The 23,695-nt window shown below is 46.8% G+C and overlaps 8 protein-coding genes across 8 annotated transcripts; 5 read left to right on the plus strand and 3 right to left on the minus strand.

Annotated features, from left to right (window-relative positions):
* Nucleotides 1-3,764: 3,764 nt before the first annotated feature.
* On the minus strand, nt 3,765-4,937 carry PGRI_009000 (uncharacterized protein; the record flags this gene model as incomplete). Its single annotated transcript, XM_040788613.1, has 1 exon — nt 3,765-4,937. One exon carries the CDS (start codon nt 4,935-4,937, stop codon nt 3,765-3,767), a length of 1,173 nt encoding a protein of 390 aa, XP_040652385.1.
* Nucleotides 4,938-6,233: 1,296 nt separating this feature from the next.
* PGRI_009010 (uncharacterized protein) lies at nt 6,234-7,466 on the minus strand (the record flags this gene model as incomplete). Its single annotated transcript, XM_040788614.1, has 3 exons — nt 6,234-6,438; nt 6,501-7,017; nt 7,112-7,466. 3 exons carry the CDS (start codon nt 7,464-7,466, stop codon nt 6,234-6,236), a joined length of 1,077 nt encoding a protein of 358 aa, XP_040652386.1.
* Nucleotides 7,467-8,129: 663 nt separating this feature from the next.
* On the plus strand, nt 8,130-9,338 carry lap1 (putative aminopeptidase; the record flags this gene model as incomplete). Its single annotated transcript, XM_040788615.1, has 2 exons — nt 8,130-8,306; nt 8,358-9,338. 2 exons carry the CDS (start codon nt 8,130-8,132, stop codon nt 9,336-9,338), a joined length of 1,158 nt encoding a protein of 385 aa, XP_040652387.1.
* Nucleotides 9,339-9,696: 358 nt separating this feature from the next.
* PGRI_009030 (Ethanolamine utilization EutQ) lies at nt 9,697-10,599 on the plus strand (the record flags this gene model as incomplete). Its single annotated transcript, XM_040788616.1, has 4 exons — nt 9,697-9,814; nt 10,054-10,286; nt 10,346-10,420; nt 10,495-10,599. The coding sequence occupies 4 exons, from the start codon at nt 9,697-9,699 to the stop codon at nt 10,597-10,599; spliced, it is 531 nt and encodes a 176-aa protein (XP_040652388.1).
* A 551-nt stretch (nt 10,600-11,150) lies between these two features.
* PGRI_009040 (inositol monophosphatase family protein) lies at nt 11,151-12,212 on the plus strand (the record flags this gene model as incomplete). The annotated part of the gene is made up of 1 exon (XM_040788617.1): nt 11,151-12,212. The coding sequence occupies one exon, from the start codon at nt 11,151-11,153 to the stop codon at nt 12,210-12,212; it is 1,062 nt and encodes a 353-aa protein (XP_040652389.1).
* An 840-nt stretch (nt 12,213-13,052) lies between these two features.
* chsB (chitin synthase class II) lies at nt 13,053-18,447 on the plus strand (the record flags this gene model as incomplete). The annotated part of the gene is made up of 7 exons (XM_040788618.1): nt 13,053-13,276; nt 13,357-13,796; nt 13,852-14,047; nt 14,741-14,974; nt 15,341-17,237; nt 17,290-17,456; nt 17,511-18,447. 7 exons carry the CDS (start codon nt 13,053-13,055, stop codon nt 18,445-18,447), a joined length of 4,095 nt encoding a protein of 1,364 aa, XP_040652390.1.
* A 476-nt stretch (nt 18,448-18,923) lies between these two features.
* Nucleotides 18,924-19,943, minus strand: PGRI_009060 (uncharacterized protein; the record flags this gene model as incomplete). The annotated part of the gene is made up of 2 exons (XM_040788619.1): nt 18,924-19,537; nt 19,637-19,943. 2 exons carry the CDS (start codon nt 19,941-19,943, stop codon nt 18,924-18,926), a joined length of 921 nt encoding a protein of 306 aa, XP_040652391.1.
* Nucleotides 19,944-21,195: 1,252 nt separating this feature from the next.
* Nucleotides 21,196-23,693, plus strand: PGRI_009070 (Major facilitator superfamily domain, general substrate transporter; the record flags this gene model as incomplete). Its single annotated transcript, XM_040788620.1, has 4 exons — nt 21,196-21,359; nt 21,413-22,284; nt 22,339-22,566; nt 22,996-23,693. The coding sequence occupies 4 exons, from the start codon at nt 21,196-21,198 to the stop codon at nt 23,691-23,693; spliced, it is 1,962 nt and encodes a 653-aa protein (XP_040652392.1).
* Between the last annotated feature and the right edge of the window lie 2 nt (nt 23,694-23,695).

A 23,695-nucleotide genomic window follows, 5' to 3' on the forward strand; every position in this document is an offset into this window, starting at 1 on the left:
GCAGCGTCCTCTTTGGCATTGTTGATAAACTGACCGTCGTACCAGTAACGAGCGGCGATATTCTGACCCTGAACGGTGACGGTGCTGGACCAAGCAGTACGACCTCCTGCAATTCCAAGATAAATATAATTAGCTTTCTGCTGTCAAAGTCTCGGGAACTAAAAGTCGGTGTACAAGTGAAGGGGGGCCAATTTTCTCTGTCTTTTTTTTCTGCAAGACTCCACTCCTTCCTGCAATGTCCACACACGAGACACACAACGGTGGATAGAGGCACGCTGTGAATGTATGTATTGGACCGGGTAATAAGAGGGAAAATAAAATAATCTGGTTATGGGGCATAGGAAGACGACGGATGGAGACTTATGGAGACTGATGGGGGAGGAGGATTGGAAATCGGGTAAGTACCTCGCCGATCGGAGACAATGTTGAAGACAGGAGGAGACAGCTTGGTGCGTGTGCAATGATCTGAAGATTGATTAGTCGGATATTCTTGTCACTTGGAAGGAGTTTGGGACTGCTGATGTTTGCCCATGCATCCCAATGGCTTACCTTGAAGCTGATCCTGCCAGCTGGGTCGGTTGCCAGCACTACTTCCTTGGGGACTGGTAGTATACGACATTGTTGCTTCGTAGGGAGATGGTATAGCGGATAGGAGACCTGCTAACGTTTGCAATTGAAGTGGTAGTGAGATTGAAGGTGGGGATGAGTAGTGTTAATAACCCAATTGATGAGAGAAAAAAGAAGTCAAGCTTCAAAGGGGGGAAACCACAAGATATAAAAGAAACAACAGAATCAGATGAACTCAATTGGACCCGTTTAGAATCTCTAGAGATCTTCTTAAATTGTATTTTTTTTTTTTCTCAATGACCTTCAAACGGAGACAACATGGGGAGCGGGGAGTCATATAAACAGTGGGCCATATCTTCAAGGCCATGAAAAAGCACGTTGTTTTTCGGTCTCTTCTTTTTTTTGTATTTTCTTTTAATGTTTTCGGTATTTCTTTTTTCTTTTTTTTTTTCTAATCCTTTTTTTTAAAAAAAATCTTTTCCCCCTGGGAACAAACAGGAGCCTAACCGTCAAACCTAACGGAGGGGCTTATGCATGTCGATGTGGACATGGCACAGCGTCAGCCAAATACCCCCCTCCCTTATCCAGTCAAGGAACGTAGGCGTAGGAATAGTATGCGGATCATTTTGAGGCTGCAACCTGGAACGGCCCGGCGCACGCCGACTAAGCAAAAAACAGCCCTTGAAGAAACGCTAGACAGCAAGTAAGGGTTATGGAAGAGGGGCAAAGCCCGGATATTCCCATAGTTCCCACTCTATGGAGATATTTGCTACTCCTAGGATCCAGAATAACACCTTTTTCCCGTTAGACTCGGATTGGATGGGAAAAGTGAACAACTCAGAGAACCCCACGTCGGGTTTTTCTTTTCTTTTTGGATTTGCATGCGGTTTTCAGTTTGGTATTTTTCCTTTTTTTTAAAAAAAAATCTTCTTTTTTGGCTCTCTCGCCTCACTTGAGTAGTACTTTAGGGCAAAATGAAAAATGAAAAAAAAAACCCCCATTATCATCTCCCGAGATTAGTTTGTGCATAGACTTGAACCGTATCGGCGGAACGGCGGGCTTCTGGAACAACCATGAGGGACTGCATGAGGGGTAGTAAGCTGTGGGTGATCTCTGCCCAAAAAGCGGAGCCTATGGCCACAGGTCAGTGTCATAGCTTTTATTGTTTAATTGTTATTCGGGTCTAGGAGGATGAGGATGCCCGAAATGTAGATTCAACCAAGTTGGGCCGCATTAGAAATGGTTGCCAGCTCATCATGATGGATGAGATCATGATTATTTTGGAGAAGTCAACTTTTATCCATTGACTCGGAAAGAACTTGCTGGGCACCTTCAAATCCACAAACCGGGCCGCCCTGCATGAACAGTTGTTGTCGGGCCCAGGATCAACCTGGAGAAGAAAAAAAAAAAAGGGACAAAGCGATGGAATGAGGCGAGATGGGCGGCATTTCCGCCGGAGAAAACGTCAGTAATCCGTCAGGAGGGCATGTGTTGCAGAGATCTCCAACAAAGATACGGCCAAGAACCCCCTGGTTCATTTTTCACGTTATCGGCTAGTCCCGTCGGGTTAACCGCCTGATGTGCAGACCCATAGAAGGAAATTCATCGGCATTTCATGTTCAAAAAAGAATTCGAGTCTGTGAATCTCCCAGTCTGAGCGAATAGATGTTCGCTTCGTCAGAGAAGTGTTGGGCATTCATGCAGAGTCGACAATATCCTCAACCATGGTTCTCAGTAATGCGGCTACATTGATGCACGAAACACGTAGAGAAACAGCCGATGGTCGACAGGGGACTAGGCCAGCACATTGTAGGGCGTCTAAAATATAAAAAATGAAAAAATGAAATGAAATGAAAAAAGAAATGAGGGGCTTGCCCCGCACCCAATCTTGATCTGTTGAAGTACATCTATACATGTATGCTGCGCAGTAGACTACATAAGTACCACGTACAATGTTGGTACCTACAGTAGTAGACAAAGTAGACTATTATACTAGCATGAACATACAGTATTCTTATTCCATAAGGCAGCAAGGCCAGTGTTTGGGCTGTCGCGCTAAAAAAAAAAAGATTCATTCAGAGCCAATCGATCATAAGCCCTAAGTATAAGTGACAGTTCTTTATATAGTATAGTTTAATTTCTATTCACAAGAATAATCCTCATCCTTTAATATATGCAGGATATGCATTCGTATCAGGTCAATAGGTCAGTAAAGCACGAGGCGTCTAGCTCGAGTATCGAACCATGGTTCGCAGAATAGACTAAAACCCTCACTAGCACCAAAATAGAAATAGTTCAGCTTTTCAACCAATTTCAAGCAGTCAGATTCTACCCGACATGCAACAACTGGACAATCTTGGGATGTGAGATGAAATTGTAACCGGTTTTGTAATTTGGAAATGCCCAAATCCTGCCATTCCTTGTCAAATCTGCATTAGATGATCGCCCGGAATTAGGCTCGACTCCCCAGTGTTCTGTTAAACTGGGATGCTTTGTATCAAAGAGGCTAAACAAGGATGAGGAAAGATGAAGGATGAAAGATGAAGGATCCAAAATAAAAATAAAAATAAAATAACAATAGGATTCATGGCAAGCATCATTCAGAAGCTAAACAAGAACGAAATATTCATCACCTGCGTCATTCACATCATTAATTCATTAAGTCAAATCCCGTGTTCCATAAATATCCTAGGTAATGACCAACTCATCCATTTAGTATCAATATAAACGATCCTTGGCTAGTCTTGGACCCAATAACCCCTGTGTCGCTTAGGCGGATCCCCTCCGCTGAAGTACCTGGCCGATCAGGCGCCGGGGGCCCATGCGCTCCAGGCTCTTTACTAGTGAGTATTGAGCTGGCAGGATCCAAGACGGACGCTCCTGATGCCAGCGACGACGAATGCAGTCGTCAACTAGCGCAACTATCCCTGTTGCAACAATCACACTGAAAAGAAAAAGGAATTCATCAGCCTCATGCCTCATAATCTCGAGCAGGGGTATCCATAGTGCATTGCGCATGGCGGATGCGTTGGTACATTGTACACGAACCACACACCCCCTCATACGAACCGCAGAAAAAGAAAAGAGAGACAAAAAAAGAGGGGAAAGATAAATCAAAACCAAAAAAATTAGAATGAAGACCAGATCCAGAACCAGAACTAGCCGGATGGTTGAGGGGTAAGGCAGGGATTCAGGACTTACTCGGCAACATCAGGCATCGTCTTGTAAACTCCAGGATCACTGATCCACAATGAACAAGGCGGCACCCAACCCCCCTTACTCTCTTCTTCGACAACCTCTAGCGGTGCTAGCGTATCCGGTACTAAATGAGCAATAGTCTTGGAAGTGCGCGTGTCAACCAAGAAATAAGACACTTCATGCAGATCACCCTCTTTGCGGACCTCTCTCCTCCACTGATACTTCGTGGACCAATACTCGAACTCGTATTTTTTAGTCGAGCCGGGCCCTTTCCGGCGCAGCTCAACATGCGCGTAATTCGAGAATTCGAGCAAAATCGTCTCACCCAGGATCGGCAGAGCAAACTGTCCTTCCTTCTCCAACTCATTCTCTTCAGTCGTCTCTTTATCTGCCTCTTCCCGTGCATCATGACCATGTCCATGTCCATGTGCGCAGCCAGCCCCATGCCCTGAATTCTGTCTCTCGAGCTCCTCATTTGGTGGACAATGCCCACCCGCTGAACCAGGCCTAAGCCCAGCAAAAACACTACTCCACGAGGTTCGCAGCGCAGGCCTTCGCTCACGAGCAGGTACAACCTCCCGCCTTGCAGAATGGCACACCTCGCGCCCCGAGTCCCGGCAGTACCGCCTGAGTGAGAACTTTCGCGAGAAGAGGTCGTACATGCGCAGGTGGAAGAGGATGACATCGCGCTGGGAGCCGTCACGGAGGTGGACGGGCGTGTCGACGCGCAGGTTCATATTGCCGTCAATGGTTGCATCATCGTGGCGAATGAGTAGCCGCCGCGACGAGGGGAAGAGGGGCGCAAATGATGAAGGTGTTGAGGGGATTGCATCTAATGGGTAGAATTCTTGCCGCTCGTTTACGCAGTAGCGGCCTTCATGGAAGCTTGCGGGTTCAGTTGGTTGAGGCTCCGGGTCAAGCTCGGCTATGGAGTCTGTTGTTGAGGCATAAGTCGAGGTTGAGGAGCGGGGCAGTAGCTCGCAGCATTCGTACTTGACTTGGGCCTCGGTTTCAGGTCTGTATGTATGTTTGTGGGTCGGGTTGGTGGGCCAGTCACTTTTGTGCGGTTGAGGAGCTATTCTGTGACTGTGGATTGTTGCTGCCGTGCTTTTTGATGATGAGCTATCTGTTGAGCTGTAGCTGTCGGCTTGACAGGATTTATAGGAGCCCATGGCGATAGAGGCTGATTGGGGTTATATTTGTTGTATATGTATATGTTCCACCGATCTACAGTGGGGTTGAAGAGTAGATGAAGTGGATATAAGACAGAAGTAAGATCAAAATCAGCCGTAAGTAAGCCGCAGGTGGTGTGGTTGACCAAATAAGGTATATCAGAGTAAAAGCGATCACGGGTGTTTGGACCTGTGGATAGTCCGGTTGATTCCGCAAGGAGGGGTCAAATTCTCACACAGGATAACACAAGGAAGACTCCAGGATTAGAGGAAATATAATCATATGATTGAGAGTAAAAGAGGACAAAAGGGCAGGGGTGGGGGATTTCCTGTTTGAGAAATGAAACAAAAAAGGGGGAGAATGAATGAAAAGCAAAAAAAAAAAAGAAGGAAATGAGAATGTGAAAAACCGGGCTGTCACAATGTGGGAAGTATTTAGAACATTGAGGGGGAAAAAATATGGAGGATTAACTTGGGTACCCGACCTCTTTGTTATTACTGTTGCACCTAATTATCTTAGGCTGTGGCACAAAAGGGCATGAGAAGCCTCATAAATCTACCTATAAGGGATAATAGAACTGCATGCGCTGGTCCCCAGAATCAGGGCGAAGATTATGTTTCATCTTTCATTGGTTTTTGCTTTTTCTTTCCTAACACGAGAAACCAGTCAGATTGCGGGGGGGGGAGACATTGAATTGGCCTGGACACGAGATTCCGGGCTCAGACCTTTTAAGGTCCAAGCACTTGAAATGTTCTCTATAATATCATATCATATATGTATACATTCCTTCCGAGGTTTATAGACGTCATGAGAACCTTGGAAACCGTGGACCCCCCACGGTCCGTTCCGATTGTGTGGTGGAGCCGAGATTGTATAGAACACATCATGCCATATCGAATTTCGGAGTGATTATCCTCTTTTTCTAACAGTATCTACCTAGGTACCATGGCATGATGACATGTGCACAGACTGGGATGAACATAGAAGATTCTATGATCCCTTTCGAATTCTTCACTCCGATCACACAAATATGATACAATCATGATCCCCACTAACCATACTTGCGTTGACAATTGATCTACATTACATCATTACTATGAGAAAGCATCCCTTGGCCGAAATTGCGACCGAAAAGAAGAATATGTCCAATAAAATCTATATATGACTCCGTAGCCGAGAGTCTGCGTCCGGGTTCGTGCCGAGATGATTACAATATCCATGAACTGCCCGGGTGAATAGGAACCGAAAACAAATGTCCAATCTGGATGAAGAGAAAGAAGAAGTGACGCAGCAGTCTACACCTGCGCATAGAGAGGTCGAGGAAGCTCCTCACCAGGCTTGATCAAGGCCTCTGAATCGGAAGCTAGGTGGGAAACGAGTCCAGTATGACTCCCCGGGACTGGGGCTCGGAAACCCACATAGGCTTCTCGTCGGTCTTCTACTGTGACAGACCAAGTGTGTAATCCATAGTAGGATGCAATGGAGTGGACCAACCAGCGACTGGGAAGTGTCAGCGGACTGGCCAATTTTGATATTACGGTGGGGACAGGCTTGAAACATACCCGAATCCAGCGGCACGATCATCAGCTAGAGTCTCGAGAACCATTTTCTCACCCTCTCGCTCGCTGTGAGAGCTGATCTCCTCTCGGAGCAGGCGAAGTCTCTCCTTTCGCTCGGGAGAGTCGTGCATCTGCCCATTACGACCGACGAATACAATCTCATCCTCCGAGTCATCACTCAAGTTCTCGGGAGCATCCCGCAACCCCTCTGTCTCAAGCAGAAGCTCCCTCTCATTCCACTTCTGAATAAACGTACGGACCTCATCTTCCAGATCTCGGAGCATGCCATGCGCAGCACGTGCATGCTTTAGCTTTAACCTTAATTCTTTCGGGATGTGATGCTTCTGGTTAGCTCTCTCAGAAGCCTTCGCGGCGGACTGTTGATCTACTACATGGGAGTAGTGAACGTCCCACAAAGGCGCAAGATAGTAAGGCATCGGATCATGCCGAGGATAAGTGGGCTGTATATCCCAGTCCTTTGAAGACGGCGGTTCCGCCCAGGGGTTGTGCAACAGACGATCTTAGTGTCTGGTTAGCATTTGCCTGCTAAACCTGCGCCAAAGCCAAAAAAGGTACAAAGTCGGTATTCATCGTGACCTAGTGCATATACGTACCGTTCTCCCAGCGCTGTCTTCGACGACTGCCATCTTTACCCTTGAGAAGAGCCTCCCGGGTCTTCAGCCCATCCCGGCGCAGAGGCTCCCGACGTCGGAAGCTGACTGTTGGGGGGCGGGACTCGACTTTGACTCGTTGGGATGGGATCGCTTCGTCGTCGAGAGGGATCGACAGGGAAACGGTCGCTCCACGCAGACCAGAGCGCGTCGAGGTCGGTGTGGACGGCATCCTCGCTGCAGGGGCTGAGTCCGATAGGGTCAATTCCTGCAGGGACGCTGCATGTTGCTCTGTCCATGCAGATATGGCTAGGGCTTGTTGCGGCGATAGGTGCCCTTGGGAGCCCTCTGGGCGCATGCGAGGATGAATAGCCATAATGTATCCAAAGACAAAGGCGATAGTTCTAGGGGGAGAGGGATAAGGATATAGGAAAGGGCAAGATAAGGAGAGATATGGATGTCTGCACGGGACAACTCACTGGACTCTGATTGGTGGAAAGTGGGTACCTAATAACCCTAGCCCTAATTTCCTATTTAAGATAAAAGGATTGAGAAAAGCCCAGTGGAGCAAAATATTGAGGCTGTATAGACTAGCTCCTATCCAGGGTGTGTATGTTAAAGTGATCGTCTATATGAGCCTCTCCGCAAGGCTGTGAGTCATGGCGCAGTCCGAAGTGGAGTTTCTCTTTCATCTCCATTCTCCACCTTTGATCCCCAGATGTCTTTGTCTCTACAGTGAGTAGGGCTTGCTGTATATTGAACATGCTACTCCGTATATAATTTTATAATATGCAGAGATTCAATAGTAGGGATTAGGTATAAAAATGTTTCGGATAGCCCGGAAAGTCTCAGGCACCCATCCTAATAATAATATGATACAGAGAGAGCCTCGGCGTTTTAGCGCGCGGGGTCCAAAAATGGCTTGGCACAGGGCGCGTGATACCTTTTAAAAGAAACCTGAGACCCTCTCTCTCTCTTTTTAAAATCCTTAAACTTATTCTTCTTTATCATTATTTTTATCATGAAGTTCCTCACTCTTGCGCTGAGCGCAACGGCAACTGCCATGGCTATGGTCAACCCAGAGCAACAACCTTTAGCGCCTTCAATTGTTCAAAACCCTCAGTCCAAGTCTCTGATTGAACTAGCACCATACCGGACCCGATGGGTAACAGAAGAAGAAAAATGGTCGCTCAAACTGGTAAGATTTACAGACTCAAATTAAATGACATAGTACTAATGCCTACACCAGGATGGAGTGAACTTCATCGATGTCACCGAGGAATACCAATCAGGCTCCTACGGAGCCCTCCACACCACACGGGTTGTCCAGTACCCAGGGACGATGGAGCATTCACACGAGATTCTACCATTGACCGAAACTCTCGATAAGAGTAATATGAGAAGCAACCTAGAACACTTCACATCCTTCCACACGCGTTACTACAAGTCGCAAACGGGAATCGAGTCAGCAACCTGGCTATTCGATCAAGTGACCGCCGCAGTGCATGAGTCCGGTGCTAGCGACTACGGTGCAACCGTCGAGCGCTTCGCCCATCCCTGGGGTCAGTTCAGCATTATCGCCCGCATTCCCGGCCAGACGGATAATACCATCGTCCTCGGGTCCCACCAGGACAGCATCAACCTGTTCCTGCCTTCGATTTTGGCTGCTCCGGGTGCGGATGATGACGGCAGTGGAACAGTTACTATTCTCGAGGCTCTTCGCGCCCTGCTGCGGTCGGAGACTATCGCCCACGGAAAGGCCCGTAACACCATCGAGTTCCACTGGTACTCTGCCGAGGAGGGTGGTTTGCTTGGATCGCAGGCTGTCTATGCTAAGTATAAGAAGGACCAGCGGAACGTCAAGGCCATGCTTCAGCAGGACATGACTGGGTATGTTCAGGGTACCCTGGATGCTGGTGAGAAGGAGTCTGTCGGTGTTATTGTCGACTTCGTCGATCCGGGCCTTACCGCCTTCATTAAGGAGGTCATCACTACCTACTGCGATGTGCCTTATGTCGAGACCAAGTGTGGCTATGCATGCTCTGATCATGCTTCTGCTAGTCGATACGGATATCCCTCGGCATTTGTGATCGAGTCTCTGTTTGAGAACTCCGATAAAAGAATCCACACCACCGAGGACAAGATCGAGTATTTGAGCTTCGATCATATGCTGCAGCATGCTAAGATGAGCTTGGCTTTTGCTTACGAGCTGGCTTTTGCTCCGTTCTGATTTTGTCTTGGTTTACATGATGGTTCGGCGTTTTATGTGATATACCTCTGAGCTGGGTTCTCTCGTTAAAGAGTAAATTGAGGTTCAACCCGATGCTGTTCTTATTTTGGTCTTGAGGGCTTATACCATACGTACCCTCAATTGAATAATTATGAATTGTTATACTTTTTATCTTATAATCTAAAATCATTCTTTTTACTTCAGTAATTTAAGCACACAAACCTTACTAGATAGACTCTAACCTGAGTACTACTGTGTAATCAGGGGCCATGTGAATTGTAGTCGAAATACAGGCCACCGACTAGAATTAGTATAGCCGCCAAGCTTAGCTTCTCCTTTGACCTTATCCCCTCACCAAATGGCAAATAGCACGCGATTCTTCGTCAATTGGCATAGTCCACGGCTGGCTAACGGCTCCCGACCCGGCATTTCTCCACCTTCGGGCGATGCACCCGAGTGTTCCCCTCATAAAAGCAGTGAGCAATGCGGGAAACTTTCCCCTCATTAGGATAAAGCACGCGTTCCAAGGTTGTCAACATATCTCCGGGATGCTTCCGAGGTGAAACTTAGTATAATGGTATATATATAAGTTAGCGAATAATTCATTCCTGAATATGTGCCAGTTCTGTTCATATCTATAAAGCATAGCAACAGTGAGTTACTCCTTATGAAATCCTGACCAAATGATTCAGATTGATACTGAAGCCATGGAAAGTGTCTAGCAACATCGTCCCCCTTACCGTCATCAAAGGCGCCGGCCATGAGTTTATACCTCTCCCCAAGGGCGAGAACGCAACCACTGCCGACTTCCACTCTATCCGCACCAAGACTGAATCCCCTGCACACTTCACTTCGGGATTCTACAAAATAGAGGCTGGGCCTGAAAGACCCGCGAGCTACAATTTTGAGGAGACAAAATATGTCCTCAATGGCCAAATTGATGTTTTGGTACGTCTTTTTTTCTATATTGAAAGTTACTTTATATTGACCGCTATGTTTTCCAATAGGACGAGGCTACCGGGATCACCCATCACCTAGTCCAGGGAGACTTTGCTTTTTTCCATGTTGGATCTAAGGTCAAGGTTTGTCATAACCCTCTCCTACCTCGTATGCGAGATATTAGCTGTCGATTAGCTCTAATTTCACCTCCGTCTAGTTCTCGACTAAGTCTCAAGGCCTTGCCTTCTATGCTGTTACTCGACCTATTCGATCCCCTCACCCTAATCTTAAAGATCGAGAGGAGGGCAAGGCTAGATTGTAAGGAGTCGATCTTGATAAAAACTCCTAAGGCTATAGATGGTGATACTTGTGATCTCAACTTTGATCATATTTTCTTGCCATGTATATCATAAAGAACTGGCGGAAATGTTGGTTATTTTTATTCCGATCGGGTAATCTTGGAGTAAACAAAATTTCATCATTCCATTATTCTCTGATTCCTTTGCTTATACGCTGTGGCCTTTACTAAGATATTAACCCAATATACTTATATTGATTATCTTCCACAAAAAAACCCCCATGTAGTAGATTTGAAACCGTTATATAGCAATAGTATAAGGAGAGTAATGTGAAAAGAAAAGAAAGGTCTATTCTAATTTTGTGCCTCGTTGATCCAGTATAGGGCTAGATTCAGATATGACGTAGTGATACTCACCGGTGTTTCGCACGTGATGCCCCTCAAGTCCAAAAACTAAACTCACCGTTTTCGTTGTCGTTTTGAATTGTCATTACTATATCCGGTTAAGGCAATATCCCTACTCGGGATCAATTATCCCAAACCCTCCACTTAAACCACCACTCAAACCGCCCACCATGACCTCCTCGGCCCCCTACGCCAAAGAGCTCCAGCTTGCCAGCCTAGCCGTGCAACGAGCAGCAATCTTAACAAAAGAGCTTCTGTCTGCCGTAGATAAAGGCGCCCTTGATAAAAGCGACTCCTCGCCCGTAACAATTGCGGACTTCGCCGCCCAAGCCTCAATAATCGCCGCCATCCACAACGTCTTTCCCGACGACGATATTGTCGGCGAAGAAGATGCCACAGCCCTCCGCTCAAACCCAGACCTCCTCGCAAGAACCTGGGACCTAGCAACTAGCATTCACCTCAACGACCCAGAAAGCGAAGCGCTCCTCCATACCCCGCGCACCCCCTCCGAACTCCTCGACCTAATCGACCTCGGCGCGAAAGGCGCTTGCACTTCCACCAGCAGAACCTGGACTCTTGACCCTGTAGACGGAACAGCTACCTTCATCCGCGGCGAGCAGTACGCCGTCTGCCTCTCGCTAGTCGAAAATGGGATCCAGAAAGTCGGCGTCCTCGGCTGTCCCAACCTCCTGGAGTCAGGACCCGTCGCTGAACACCGCGTCGACCGCAATGGACTGGGTCAGATGATCTCAGCAGTTGCCGGGCAGGGCGCTACAATCAGGCCTATGGGTCTGGGTGCTTTGTTGCCGGCACGCCCGCTTGAACAGGTCCCGCAGATTGGGGAATCCGACGTGCGGTTCATTGATACGCGTGCGGCAAAGACGCAGGATCTCGAAGCCCATGCCCGTGTGGCGGCGAGTCTTGGCTGTCCGTGGCCGAATCCGGTGGACCTGTGGTCGGCGCAGATGCGTTACGTTGCTATTGCCGTGCAGGGAGGGTGTAATGCTTTCGTCAAGGTGCCATTAAGTCCTGAGTATCGTTCGAAGATATGGGATCATGCAGGTGGCATGCTTATTGTGCAGGAATTGGGTTGTCTTGTTACGGATCTTGAGGGGAGACCAGTTGATTGTGCGCTGGGTCGTACTTTGGCTGGGTGTCATGGTATGGTTGTTGGGCCGGCTTCGGTTCATGGGAGGATTTTGGAGGCTGTGAAGGAGGCGCGGGGATTGTAAGTTTTTTTTTTTCTTTTCTTTTATATATGTGTTTTGCATGGTTTTGATACCCTGGATAATCATATTATTGGCATGCTACATATGTTGGTAGCATGTATATCGTGTATAAATGTAGCTACCGGCATGAGGCTTGAGCACTGGCCTCTTTCCCCGCGTCACATTCTCAAGTATTCCTTTATTAGAAAGAGTGCACGGAGTACTTTGGATGTTTCATACTATTTAGTATTTGCAAGGTTATTTTTAGGCTCAATTGCGGGTCTTGTTTTCCTTGCTTGCTGTATTTCGAGGTCCTACGCCCAGCATGAATGGAGTTTTTTTTTGAGTTAGCTTCAAATCTCAGTTACCTTTTGTATTTCAAATACAACATATATCTCATGTCGATCTTTGTATCATGTAGGACTGTGCGTGGTGATCTACGCTTGGCAGAGGTTGAGAGTGTCCTCGCAGTAGACTGGGATGGCGCTCCTTGTTTCATGAGAAACACAAATGTTTCTAGTAATAGTGATATATGGATAAAACCTAATAATATATCGATATTTCTTCTAAAGTCAAGTATATAACCTGGACAACCAGGATTCCATGGAACCTTGGAACTTTAGTAACCCTAAATATGGCGATAAGATAAAGAAAAAAAAGCGTGATGTCATGAAGGTTCATCTACATCATCCTGTTCTTCCAAGGTTCTTAGAATGGCCTGATTCTATTGGATAGTGGTCTGATGACCCTATGCGGGGAATCCCTAATATAAGACCCCCCTCTTCTAGACTTTTTAGTTACTTTTTCTTAAAAAAAAAGAAAACCTTTATCATACTCAGCTTTAGCTTGGGTAATAAATCTACTATGGCATCATTCAACCCATTTGCGAGACGCGAAACTCATAGCGCCAACTCCCTAAATACCTACCGGGTCCTTGTACCCCTCACCTGGGCCCTGGTTGTGGTGGTCGGCATCTACTACTCCATTCACTCGCCCGACGATACCAAGAAGGGCAAGAAGATCTGGAAACAGGCTAATAAACATAATACTCCGTTCAGTCAGAACACTACGGTGACCGGTGTTTTCTGGTTAGTTCAACCCAAGTGGCATACACATGCATATAATGGACAAGGTCATGATTTGGATCCAGAACCTAACACCAATCCAGGATCGTCCTCCTCCTCTCTCAGCTCAGCTATGTCTGGCACCTCTTTTCCAAGAACAATGTTCTTGTCACAGCCGCTGCCAATGTAGCCAGCCACTTCATCCTGAACAACCTCTTCCTCGCCGCTTGGATCTGCCTCTGGACCCGCAACCACTTCTGGGGTGCAGAGATCGTCCTCATCGCCCATCTAATCAATCAGACAGTCACCTATTGGCGTCACCGCGGGCTGCCGCCATTTGTGCACCTACCCGCTGTTGCCGGTCCTTATGCCTGGACACTTACTGCGCTGTTCTGGAATGGAGCGGTCGCTGTCCATAGCCATAATCTGCCTGGCCGTATTGTTGCCAATATCTTTATCTGGGTGATTCTCGCGATTGGACTGTTTGATATCGTCCTCTGGGAGGATTATATCCTTGGATATTGTTTGAGTTGGTTGACACTGTGTAAGTTCTTCCTTTTATTATGTTCTCGGGTGCTTTGCTGATATAAATCTCCCAGCACTTGCTCTCAGACAAGTCGCCATCAAGATCATTGCCCTACAGTGGATCTTTGCCTTTACCGTCTTTGCCGTGTTCTTGGCCGTCTCTCTTTACATCTCTACGACCAAGTACACTGGTCGTGACAGCCTCTTCCGTCGCGTTGCCCACCCCGAGGCAGTTGACCGAGAGAGAGAGCCACTGCTCAATGAGGGGGTGTGAGCGTCATACAATCATTGGGGACCCACTGCCATGATAAGCCTAATCTAACCAGTGGGGCATTGGATCGAACTGAAGAGCTCAGAATGAGAGATTGAATGCATGAAAGTTGGGAGGATCTGTTTGGCCATTGTTTTGGAGAAAAAAAAAATTTGCACTCTTTTTTTTGATACTTGGAATAACATAGTCTTTAATGTAGTAATGTGAGAATGCATCGACCAAAGGGGATAATTTTGAAGATACTGAAGATATGTTGAATATGAATTGATAAATTGATATAATGGAAAATGAAACAAAAACATTGAAACCGCATGTGCATATTCTATTTTAATTAATCAATTTAATAACCTGATTATTGTTTCCAAAACTTTTTACCCCGTGCTGATTTGATCCCCCCAAGTCACACGTTGCCCTGACAACCAACTGCACCTCCACCTTGTTGATGCAAACCGACGGATGTGAACGGGCGCAACTTGTTTGCCTAATTCCTATTATTCTTTTGTTTTATCTTTCTCTCTTGCTTGTGTGTCAAGCTCTCATATTGATATTTTGCCCACATTCCTACATTCCTCAATCTAACCTGACAGATCCACACCCATTCTGTCTCATCTTCGAGAGACGATTGGGATCATCGTCTGATCAATATCCACCTCAGGTACCATACTATGAGGTATTGACTTGACCCCAAAAAGCACATTCCCACGTTCTATCATGAACCGCCATCCGCCCAATTACGGCGACGCGCCGCCCGCGTACCTCAACCACGACACGGCTTCCTATCTCTCTGATCCCGAGTCTCCAACCAATGCCTCGCATCTCAATGGAGGAACTATGCGTTTATTGCCTAGCGGTGACGGCGCCGATGACTTTGCTAGTAGTCATAGGCCTCCTTCGCCTTCGCATTATGATGATTATGATCACACTCCGTATGTATTTCCCAACTGCCTCCGATTCCACCTTGTCAAGTTTCACATTCCAGTGGTTCCCCGTACGACGGAATCACTTCCAGCAACAGTTCCAACTCCTTCATTGACGTAATGAAGAAAATGGGAGAACGCTTGTGCCTTCGGTAATTGCCCGTTAGTAGGCATTGCTACTGGGCTCGAGCCAACTCCTCCCTGCTGCTTGGTCGATCATCTTCCCTGTAAACATTGAACATTTGGTACTCTAGTACATTTGTTTAGCGTTTCATCCCTCCCTCTACCTGCACATTGGCCCTCTTCCGACCAGCTCCCACTCAAAATGGAACGTCGTCCAAAACCAAGGTCTAACACTAGGTCGCGTCATTCTAGGACTGCACAAGATCGAAGCTATGATCATTACTATGAGGTGCCCAGCGTCTCCTCTCCTTCACGCCCACCATCCAGCTTGGCCAGTGGGCCCAGTATCCCGCCCCCTACAGCAAGCCTGGCAGACACTTCTGTCTACCCATCTATTCCCGCACGCACAGGATCGCCAGTTCGCCCGTGGAGCCCATCACATATCCGACCACCGTCCGTGTCAAGTGTTGGATATGAACGGGCCGATCTAAACGGTAGCCCTCGGCCTGGTACACCCAGCTCAAGATATGGGGGTAGTCCTCGCCGACCATTGCCTCCTGCGCCGTTGTTCTCCGGGCCAAAATCAACAGTGGATACGAGCATCAATATTGGTGATGCCCATGGCGAAGATCCGTTCGGCGGTGATGGCCGTACAATTCACCATACTTCTCGCGGTAGCGTCCGATCATTCATGAGTGAGTCAACAATGTTAGGAGACGAGAAAGACGGCATGTCAAAAGTCGACCTCGATGATGAAGATGTCGACGAATCGCATATGATGGACCCCAACCTCCACTATGGCCCGGCGCCCGACAAACAGGGCCGTCGTGGTGTCCGATCCACGCAGGTAGCCAAAAAGGAAGTTCAGCTAGTCAACGGCGAGCTTATTTTAGAATGCAAGATTCCAACCATTCTTCACAGCTTCCTGCCTCGTCGTGACGAGCGCGAGTTTACACACATGCGATACACCGCTGTCACATCCGATCCAGACGACTACGGCGAACGAGGATATAAGCTTCGACAGCAGATTGGTAGCACGACTCGCGAGACAGAGCTGTTTATTTGTATCACAATGTACAACGAAGATGAGATTGGTTTCACCCGCACTATGCACGGTGTGATGCGGAATATCAGTCACTTCTGCTCGCGTACTAAGTCGCGGACATGGGGCCGTGATGGATGGAAGAAGATCGTTGTTTGCATTGTCGCCGATGGACGTAAGAAGGTCCATCCGCGTACACTCAATGCATTGGCCGCCCTGGGTGTGTACCAGGAGGGCATTGCGAAGAATATTGTCAACCAAAAGGAAGTCCAGGCACACGTGTATGAGTACACCACGCAGGTCTCGCTTGACGACGATCTCAAGTTCAAGGGTGCCGAGAAGGGAATTGTCCCATGTCAGGTCATCTTCTGCTTGAAGGAACATAATAAGAAGAAGCTAAACTCCCACCGATGGTTCTTTAATGCTTTCGGTCGTGCCCTTCAACCAAATATTTGTATTTTGCTTGATGTTGGAACTCGACCAGAACCAATGGCCCTCTACCACTTATGGAAGGCATTCGATCAGGACTCCAATGTTGCTGGCGCTGCCGGTGAGATCAAGGCTGCCAAGGGTAAGAACATGCTCGGTTTGCTCAACCCTCTTGTCGCAAGTCAAAACTTCGAATACAAAATGTCCAACATTCTTGACAAGCCACTGGAATCGGTCTTCGGTTATATCACTGTTTTGCCCGGTGCGCTCAGTGCCTATCGATTCTTTGCGCTGCAAAATGACGCAGATGGTCATGGGCCCCTTAACCAATATTTCAAGGGTGAGACACTTCATGGTCAAGATGCAGACGTTTTCACCGCCAACATGTACCTGGCTGAAGATCGTATTCTTTGCTGGGAGTTGGTTGCTAAGCGGGAAGAAAGATGGGTCTTGAAGTTTGTTAAGAACGCCGTTGGAGAAACTGATGTGCCGGACACGGTTCCTGAGTTCATCTCCCAGCGCCGAAGATGGCTGAATGGTGCTTTCTTCGCAGCTGTGTATTCGATTTTCAACGCTAAGCAAATCTGGAAGACGGATCATACTGTTGCCCGGAAGATCTTGCTTCACATCGAGTTCTTTTATCAATTCCTTAATCTGCTGTTTACGTACTTTGGTCTTGTGAGTTACATTATCTCTTCTTCCTTTGAAGGCGTCCACTAACTTTTCACAGGCCAATTTCTACCTCGCTTTCTACTTCATTGCTGGCTCTTTGACTGATCCGAAGCTTGATCCGTTTGGTCACAACATGGGCAAATACATCTTCGTTGTTTTGCGTTATGCTTGTATCCTGGTTATGTGTTTGCAGTTCATTATCTCGTTGGGTAATCGACCGCAAGGGTGAGTCACAATACTTCATCATACATTGAGACTTGACTGACGTTTTTTTTCCAGTGCCAAAAATCTTTATCTCTCCGGTATCATTATTTACGCCATTATCATGTTCTACACGGTCTTCTGTACCCTTTACTTGGTGGTCAAAGAGTTACTTGCACGTGCTCACGTTGGAGATGATCATGACATGGAAGTAGGGGACGGCCTAATGATGAACATCGTCCTTTCCCTGTTGTCAACGGTCGGCCTGTACTTCTATACTTCATTCCTCTACCTGGACCCGTGGCACATGTTCACCTCTTCGATTCAATACTTCCTGCTCATGCCCAGCTACATCTGCATTCTCCAGGTCTACGCCTTCTGCAACACCCACGACGTAACCTGGGGAACTAAGGGCGACAACGTGATCAACACCGATCTTGGCGCAGCAAAGACTATCAACGGCTCAACCGTCGTCATCGAGATGCCTTCCGAGCAACTTGACATCGACTCCGGTTATGACGCGGCCCTCCGCAATCTCCGCGATCGCCTCGAGGTCCCAGAGCCCCCACCATCAGACTCCCAGCTACAGGAGGACTACTACCGTGCCGTCCGTACTTACATGGTCTCAATCTGGATGGTCGCAAATGTAATCCTTGGTATGGCTATTTCGGAAATATACGGTATCGACTCCGGCGGTACCAACGTATACCTCGCTATCATCTTGTGGTCTGTCGCTGTCCTCGCTGCTATTCGTGCTATCGGCTCTACTACTTATGCTATCTTGAACGTCGTCCAGAAGATAGTTGAAGGAAAGACAAAGTTCGATGCGGGTAACATGACAAACTTTGCCCCCAGCTCTTTCGGTGGTTCGAGTGCCGGTGCTACCTCTGAGTCTGGGGCAACCTCCTCCCGTCCTGTGCGCTATGGCGGCGGTGCATCCTTCAAGGATAAAATTGCAGAGGCTCGCTGGACTGCTGGTAGGGCGGTTGGAAAAGCTATGTTCTGGCGCAAGTGATTGAGATCACTTCTTTTTGTTTTTCCTTTCTGTTTTTAGGATCGCCTTGGCTTTCCCCGGTCTCGTGGAGTTCTTCTGATTTGGGCTTTCTTTTGAGATATCAGGTGTTTACTCTTCATTTTTTTTTATGATGGAAATATTGTGATGATAATGCTTTTTTTTGTTGTTTTTATGCTCGTTCTCTCTTGCCAGATATCTGGACATGTGTTTTATGTAATTATGCGTTCTCTTTTGGAGGTTTGAATTAATGCATGAGATGATTGACAAAATTAATATCCAACCGTATTCTCAAGGACCTTATGATAAGCCTACCTATTTTACGTTGATCCTCGCACGCAGTTTCTAGTTCCAACACCAGACACTGTCAACATTGAACAGTCTACTATATGTATATACAACTTTCGTATAAGATCTCAATATCCAATAGACATGCCACCCAAATCCTGTGAAATCCCATCTCCCAAAGCTATACTATCTCATTTCTCATTAAGCCCATTCCCCCCAACCTCATGAATACGCGTATCACGCGGTCCCAGCTCCGCCGGAAACATCATCTTCTCCCTCTCCGGATAAACAGGGTAAACCAAATGCTGCGTCGAGCTCGCAGCAGCAATCTCATCAATCATCGCCTCCTTCTGCCGCAAATTCTTCTTATAGATCCGCCGCTGCACAAGCATCGTAATAAGAGCGATCAGAAGACAGCCGCCTAAACCAGCGCCGAGCCCAGCACTAATCACTGTCGTTTTTGAAGCTGGACATGTAGAATTTGTGTCCAAGCTGGGAGTACATGTTGTATCCTCGGTATTGGTGTCTGGATTGGCTTTCTCATTGGTGTTGGCATTGCTTGACGAAGGCGATGGTGATACTTTTGGTGATGACATGGCAGAGGACACCGAAGACGACAGAGAGGACTCAGACGAGCCTGATGAAGAGGAGACCTCGGATGTGAGTGATGTCACGGATACATTGATCATCTGGCCCATGTCTAGTCGCACAGCGTCGTCGCAGCAGTTTGTGCCGTTTACGCTACAGCACCAGAAGCCGCGGCCTTGGAGCGGACAGGGGATTACGTAGAGGGTTGCGTCTGAAACTATTTGGATGATGTGTTAGAAGTGATCGTCTAGGAATTGAGTGATGTGTTGTTGATGATGTATACGAATGAGAAGATAGATATGTCGAATTATCTTACCCGTATCACAGAGTTCAGGACACTGCCCGCTCTTCCAGGTCTTGTCGGTGCAAGCACCCTGCCGTAGGAGACCCCGAAAATTCGGATCTTGGATATAGCATACTCCGCCAGAGAGGCAGATGTCATTGGGGGTTGTGTTGCTTTTCGCTAATGAGCAGCAGGGGCTGTTGTCTTGGTCTGGGAAGCAGGGCTGGAAGCTTGAGTCTGCTTCTTTGCCATTTGTGAGATAACATTTCCGAGATTGAGCTATAGTTGGAAATACTGCTTGAAAGATGAGCAGGTGGAGGATTGTTCTGAAGCTAATCATTTCTTCCTAGTTGAGAGAGTAAACGGAGGGAGCTGGGAGAGAGGGGGGCGAAGGAGATATTAATTTGTTTTTAGACAGGGGTTTGCCAGTTTCAAACACAGGCTTGTCAGTTCTGAGCCTCATAGGATAAGTAATAATAGCATTGACTTCTATTGGGCTAATGTAGATTTAAAAGCGGTTAATTGATCGTTCGGATTGGTCCGGAGTCCGCAGATCACTGTGCCCTAAGTCGGACATCCTAAGCGCTGGGGGTTCAAAGGTTTATTTTTAGCCCCAAAGAATTAAATTGGTTGAAGAGGAATTAAACTATGAGTTGTATGTTTTAGAATATTCGATTTATAGGTTGATTCTCAGGCAGTTTCATTATAGGGAGTCGGGCAGTAAAACAATGACAGTGCAGAATTCTACTAAAAACATAGAATAATCCATCTAATTGCATTCGATTGACCCTTTCAGACATTTTCACATTAGAAAATAATGTCGAGTTCTACGAGGTCTTTATATGACCATGATATCCCACTGTCTTCGATCCGATTTAGCTATACATAGTACATAGCACGCTGTAATTGGCCAGTTTGTTAACGGCCAAACACCGTGTTGTTGCACAAACTCAATGTAAGTCATTCTATAATGGTTTACTTACTATATTAAATAGTAGATGAGATCATAAAGAGATTATAGGCTATATTGCTAGATGTCTCACAATAAGGCAATCGATAGGTCCGACTCTTCGGAAATAGTTCCGTTGTCCACGATGTGATTCGAGTAGATTGGTTTTTATTGTTGTAATGTACTCTGAATATTCTGAATATACAAGCCCTATAACAGGATGCTTATCAAATATAATTCTAATCAATCTATATGATTTGGTCATTGCCCATATTTCAAAGCTGTCAGTTGATAGATTCTAGCCGAGGTAAACTACAGCTTTCCGCTATCATCTAGCTCGATTCCACCCATAATGGCGCAACTCAATCCAGATTAACGTGATATTTCTATAGTGATAACACTTATTAATCTAAAATTACGAACAGAATCTGGGGTTGACTCCAAGTTTTGATACTTTAGAATGCGTGATAGGTTGATACCCCGAAGACACTCCCCGCTTCATCGGTAAACACGGCAAGTATCCCATACGGTACAGGCCTAATATACTGACTAATACTATTGAGGGGTCTCGACTTCTTTTGTTAATTTCTTTGAATCCTGACCATAATGATAATATTTCTTCGACGTGTCGAGGCTGTTAAACATGTCGGAAAAAGGCACGGCAACAGCACCCGTTAATCCTGAGGCAGATCTAGCACACATCACGGAAGATGAAGAGTCCGAAATACCCTCTACCTTTGCTGTAAAAAGTAAAGTGCACGGCTGTCTCCAAGTTCTGGGGGCTTTCTTTATATTCTTCAATGTCTGGTCTGTCAACTACCTTTCGAATTACAATTGAATGAAAACTAACACCCCTCTAGGGGTCTAAATCTTGCATTTGGAACATTCCAAAGCTTCTATGCACTCACCTACATCCCATCATCAACATCTTCTGACATTGCCTGGATTGGAACAACCCAATCTTGGCTCCTAATCGTCGGTGGTCTACTATCTGGTCCCCTCTTCGACCTCGGCTACAACCAGAGTATGATCATCGTCGGAAGTATCCTAGGTGTACTTGGTATGATGATGCTCAGTCTTGCACATCAGTACTACGCCATGTTCCTAAGCCAGGGAATTTGCCTTGGCCTCGGATTTGGACTACTTTATGTCCCCGCTATTGCATTGGTCAGCCGTTCTTTTACAACAAGAAGGGCCGTTGCGCTAGGCATTTCGAGTAGCGGTGCACCCGTCGGGGGTATTATCTATACAATCATGTTCAATCAGCTTATATCGAAAGTGGGTTTCCCCTGGACTGTTCGTCTTATGGGATTCGTGATGTTGGCGCTCTTCATCGCGGCTGCTTTTATGCTTTTGGGACCGGAAAGACATTCAGTGAAGGTCAAACCCACCCAGCGTAGGAGCTTGATTGATGTGCGTGCTTTCAAGGATTTGCCTTTTTGGAGCTTTGCTATTGGCAATTTCTTTCTTTACCTTGGTTATATTACGCCTTTCTATTACATTCCAACTTACGCGGAGACAAAATTGGGCACATCACCCTCAATGGGATCCAATGTCTTGATGATTTCTCAGGCTTCTTCGGTTATTGGTCGTGTTGTCTTGACTTTGTTCGCTCATTACTTTGGGTCGATGATTGCTTGGATCGTTTGCGGTGTCCTCTCGGGCGTTCTATGTATTTGTTGGATCAGTGCAGATACGCTTGTACGGTTTATCCTTTTCGCGGCCTTCTATGGTAAGTGCGATTCCTTTTCCTAGGTCCTCGGTGCTCTATTGACCCAAGTCACAGGTGGTATCTCCGGGGCTTTGATTCCTCTCCCGCCGAGTGTTTTCACTCACGTCTGTCCCGATCCTAAGAGTCTTGGAACTTGGCTTGGAATGGCGCAGAGCTTGAGCAGTTTTGCGACTCTTATCGGCCCACCAATAGCTGGTGTGCTCGCTTCAATTGGCTCCAATGGTAGTGCGGATTTGAACTACCTAGGCATTCAGTTGTTTAGTGGGATAGTCATGTGTTTTGGTGCGTTTCAACTGATTGGATTATGGTACTTGCTATATAAAAAAAGGGGCAAAGTAGGATTGTTTTAAAATGGACATAGAGCTGTTCATAGCCGACATGGAAATTAATTGTCCTCCGCAGAGCTTTCATAAATTCAACCCGCTATTGAGCCATTATGTACTTTTTTTTTTGCTCACATCATTCACAAAAAACCCCTATTATCTTTCGAAAAGTTGAATCCTATAACTCGGAGAACTGACCTATGATGTCCTCGCGAACCATCCGGGGGCCGGAATTTCGGGGTTCGCAACAAATCACACTTGGCGTGAGTCATGAGCTGATAACGTAGAATCTATAAAATCACAAAACCACTACATAAATCTCCTTTCTCACTTTCAATTCTCAACCTCAAACAATAAATTCCAAACATGGCACCACTACGCCCAAAAGGCCCATTGGTCCCCTTCACTCCAGCTCTACGACCAACGAGCCAAACAATCCCAGGGCGAACAATTATTCTCGAGAAACTCTCCCCAAAGCATGCAGACGACCTTTTCGCCCTAACTGGTGGTCTTGAATCATCCAGGGAAGCTCTCTGGGACTACATGTTTGAGGGGCCGTACTCAGACGCCGAAACTTTCAAAGCCAGCATCGAATCAAAATCCACTTCAACAGATCCTTTCTTCTATGCAATCATCGACAAGCGCGACTCTCTTCCCACTTTAGGAAAAGCAATTGGCTATCTCTCTCTCATGCGTATGACTCCCGACCACCTGAGCATCGAAATCGGGAATGTGATGTACTCCGCTGCGCTCCAGCGCACGACTGCCGCAACAGAGGCGATCTATCTCCTCATTCAGCACTCTTTCCATGATCTTGGGTATAGGAGGTTAGAGTGGAAATGTAATGCGCTGAACGAACCCTCAAGACGTGCGGCTTTGCGCTTGGGATTCTCGTTTGAGGGGGTCTTTCGACAGCATCTAATTGTTAAGGGGAGAAATAGGGACACAGCTTGGTTCTCTATTTTGAGAGATGAGTGGGATGCTTCGCTAAAGGCTGCTATGGAGAAATGGCTGGATGCTAGGAATTTCGGGGAGGACGGTGGTCAGATTAAGTCACTGCAAGATTTGAGAGCTGAGTTGAGTTGAAT

The sequence above is a fragment of the Penicillium griseofulvum genome (genome assembly GCF_001561935.1).
Source record: "Penicillium griseofulvum strain PG3 chromosome Unknown contig_79, whole genome shotgun sequence".
NCBI classification, from domain to species: Eukaryota; Fungi; Ascomycota; class Eurotiomycetes; order Eurotiales; family Aspergillaceae; genus Penicillium; species Penicillium griseofulvum.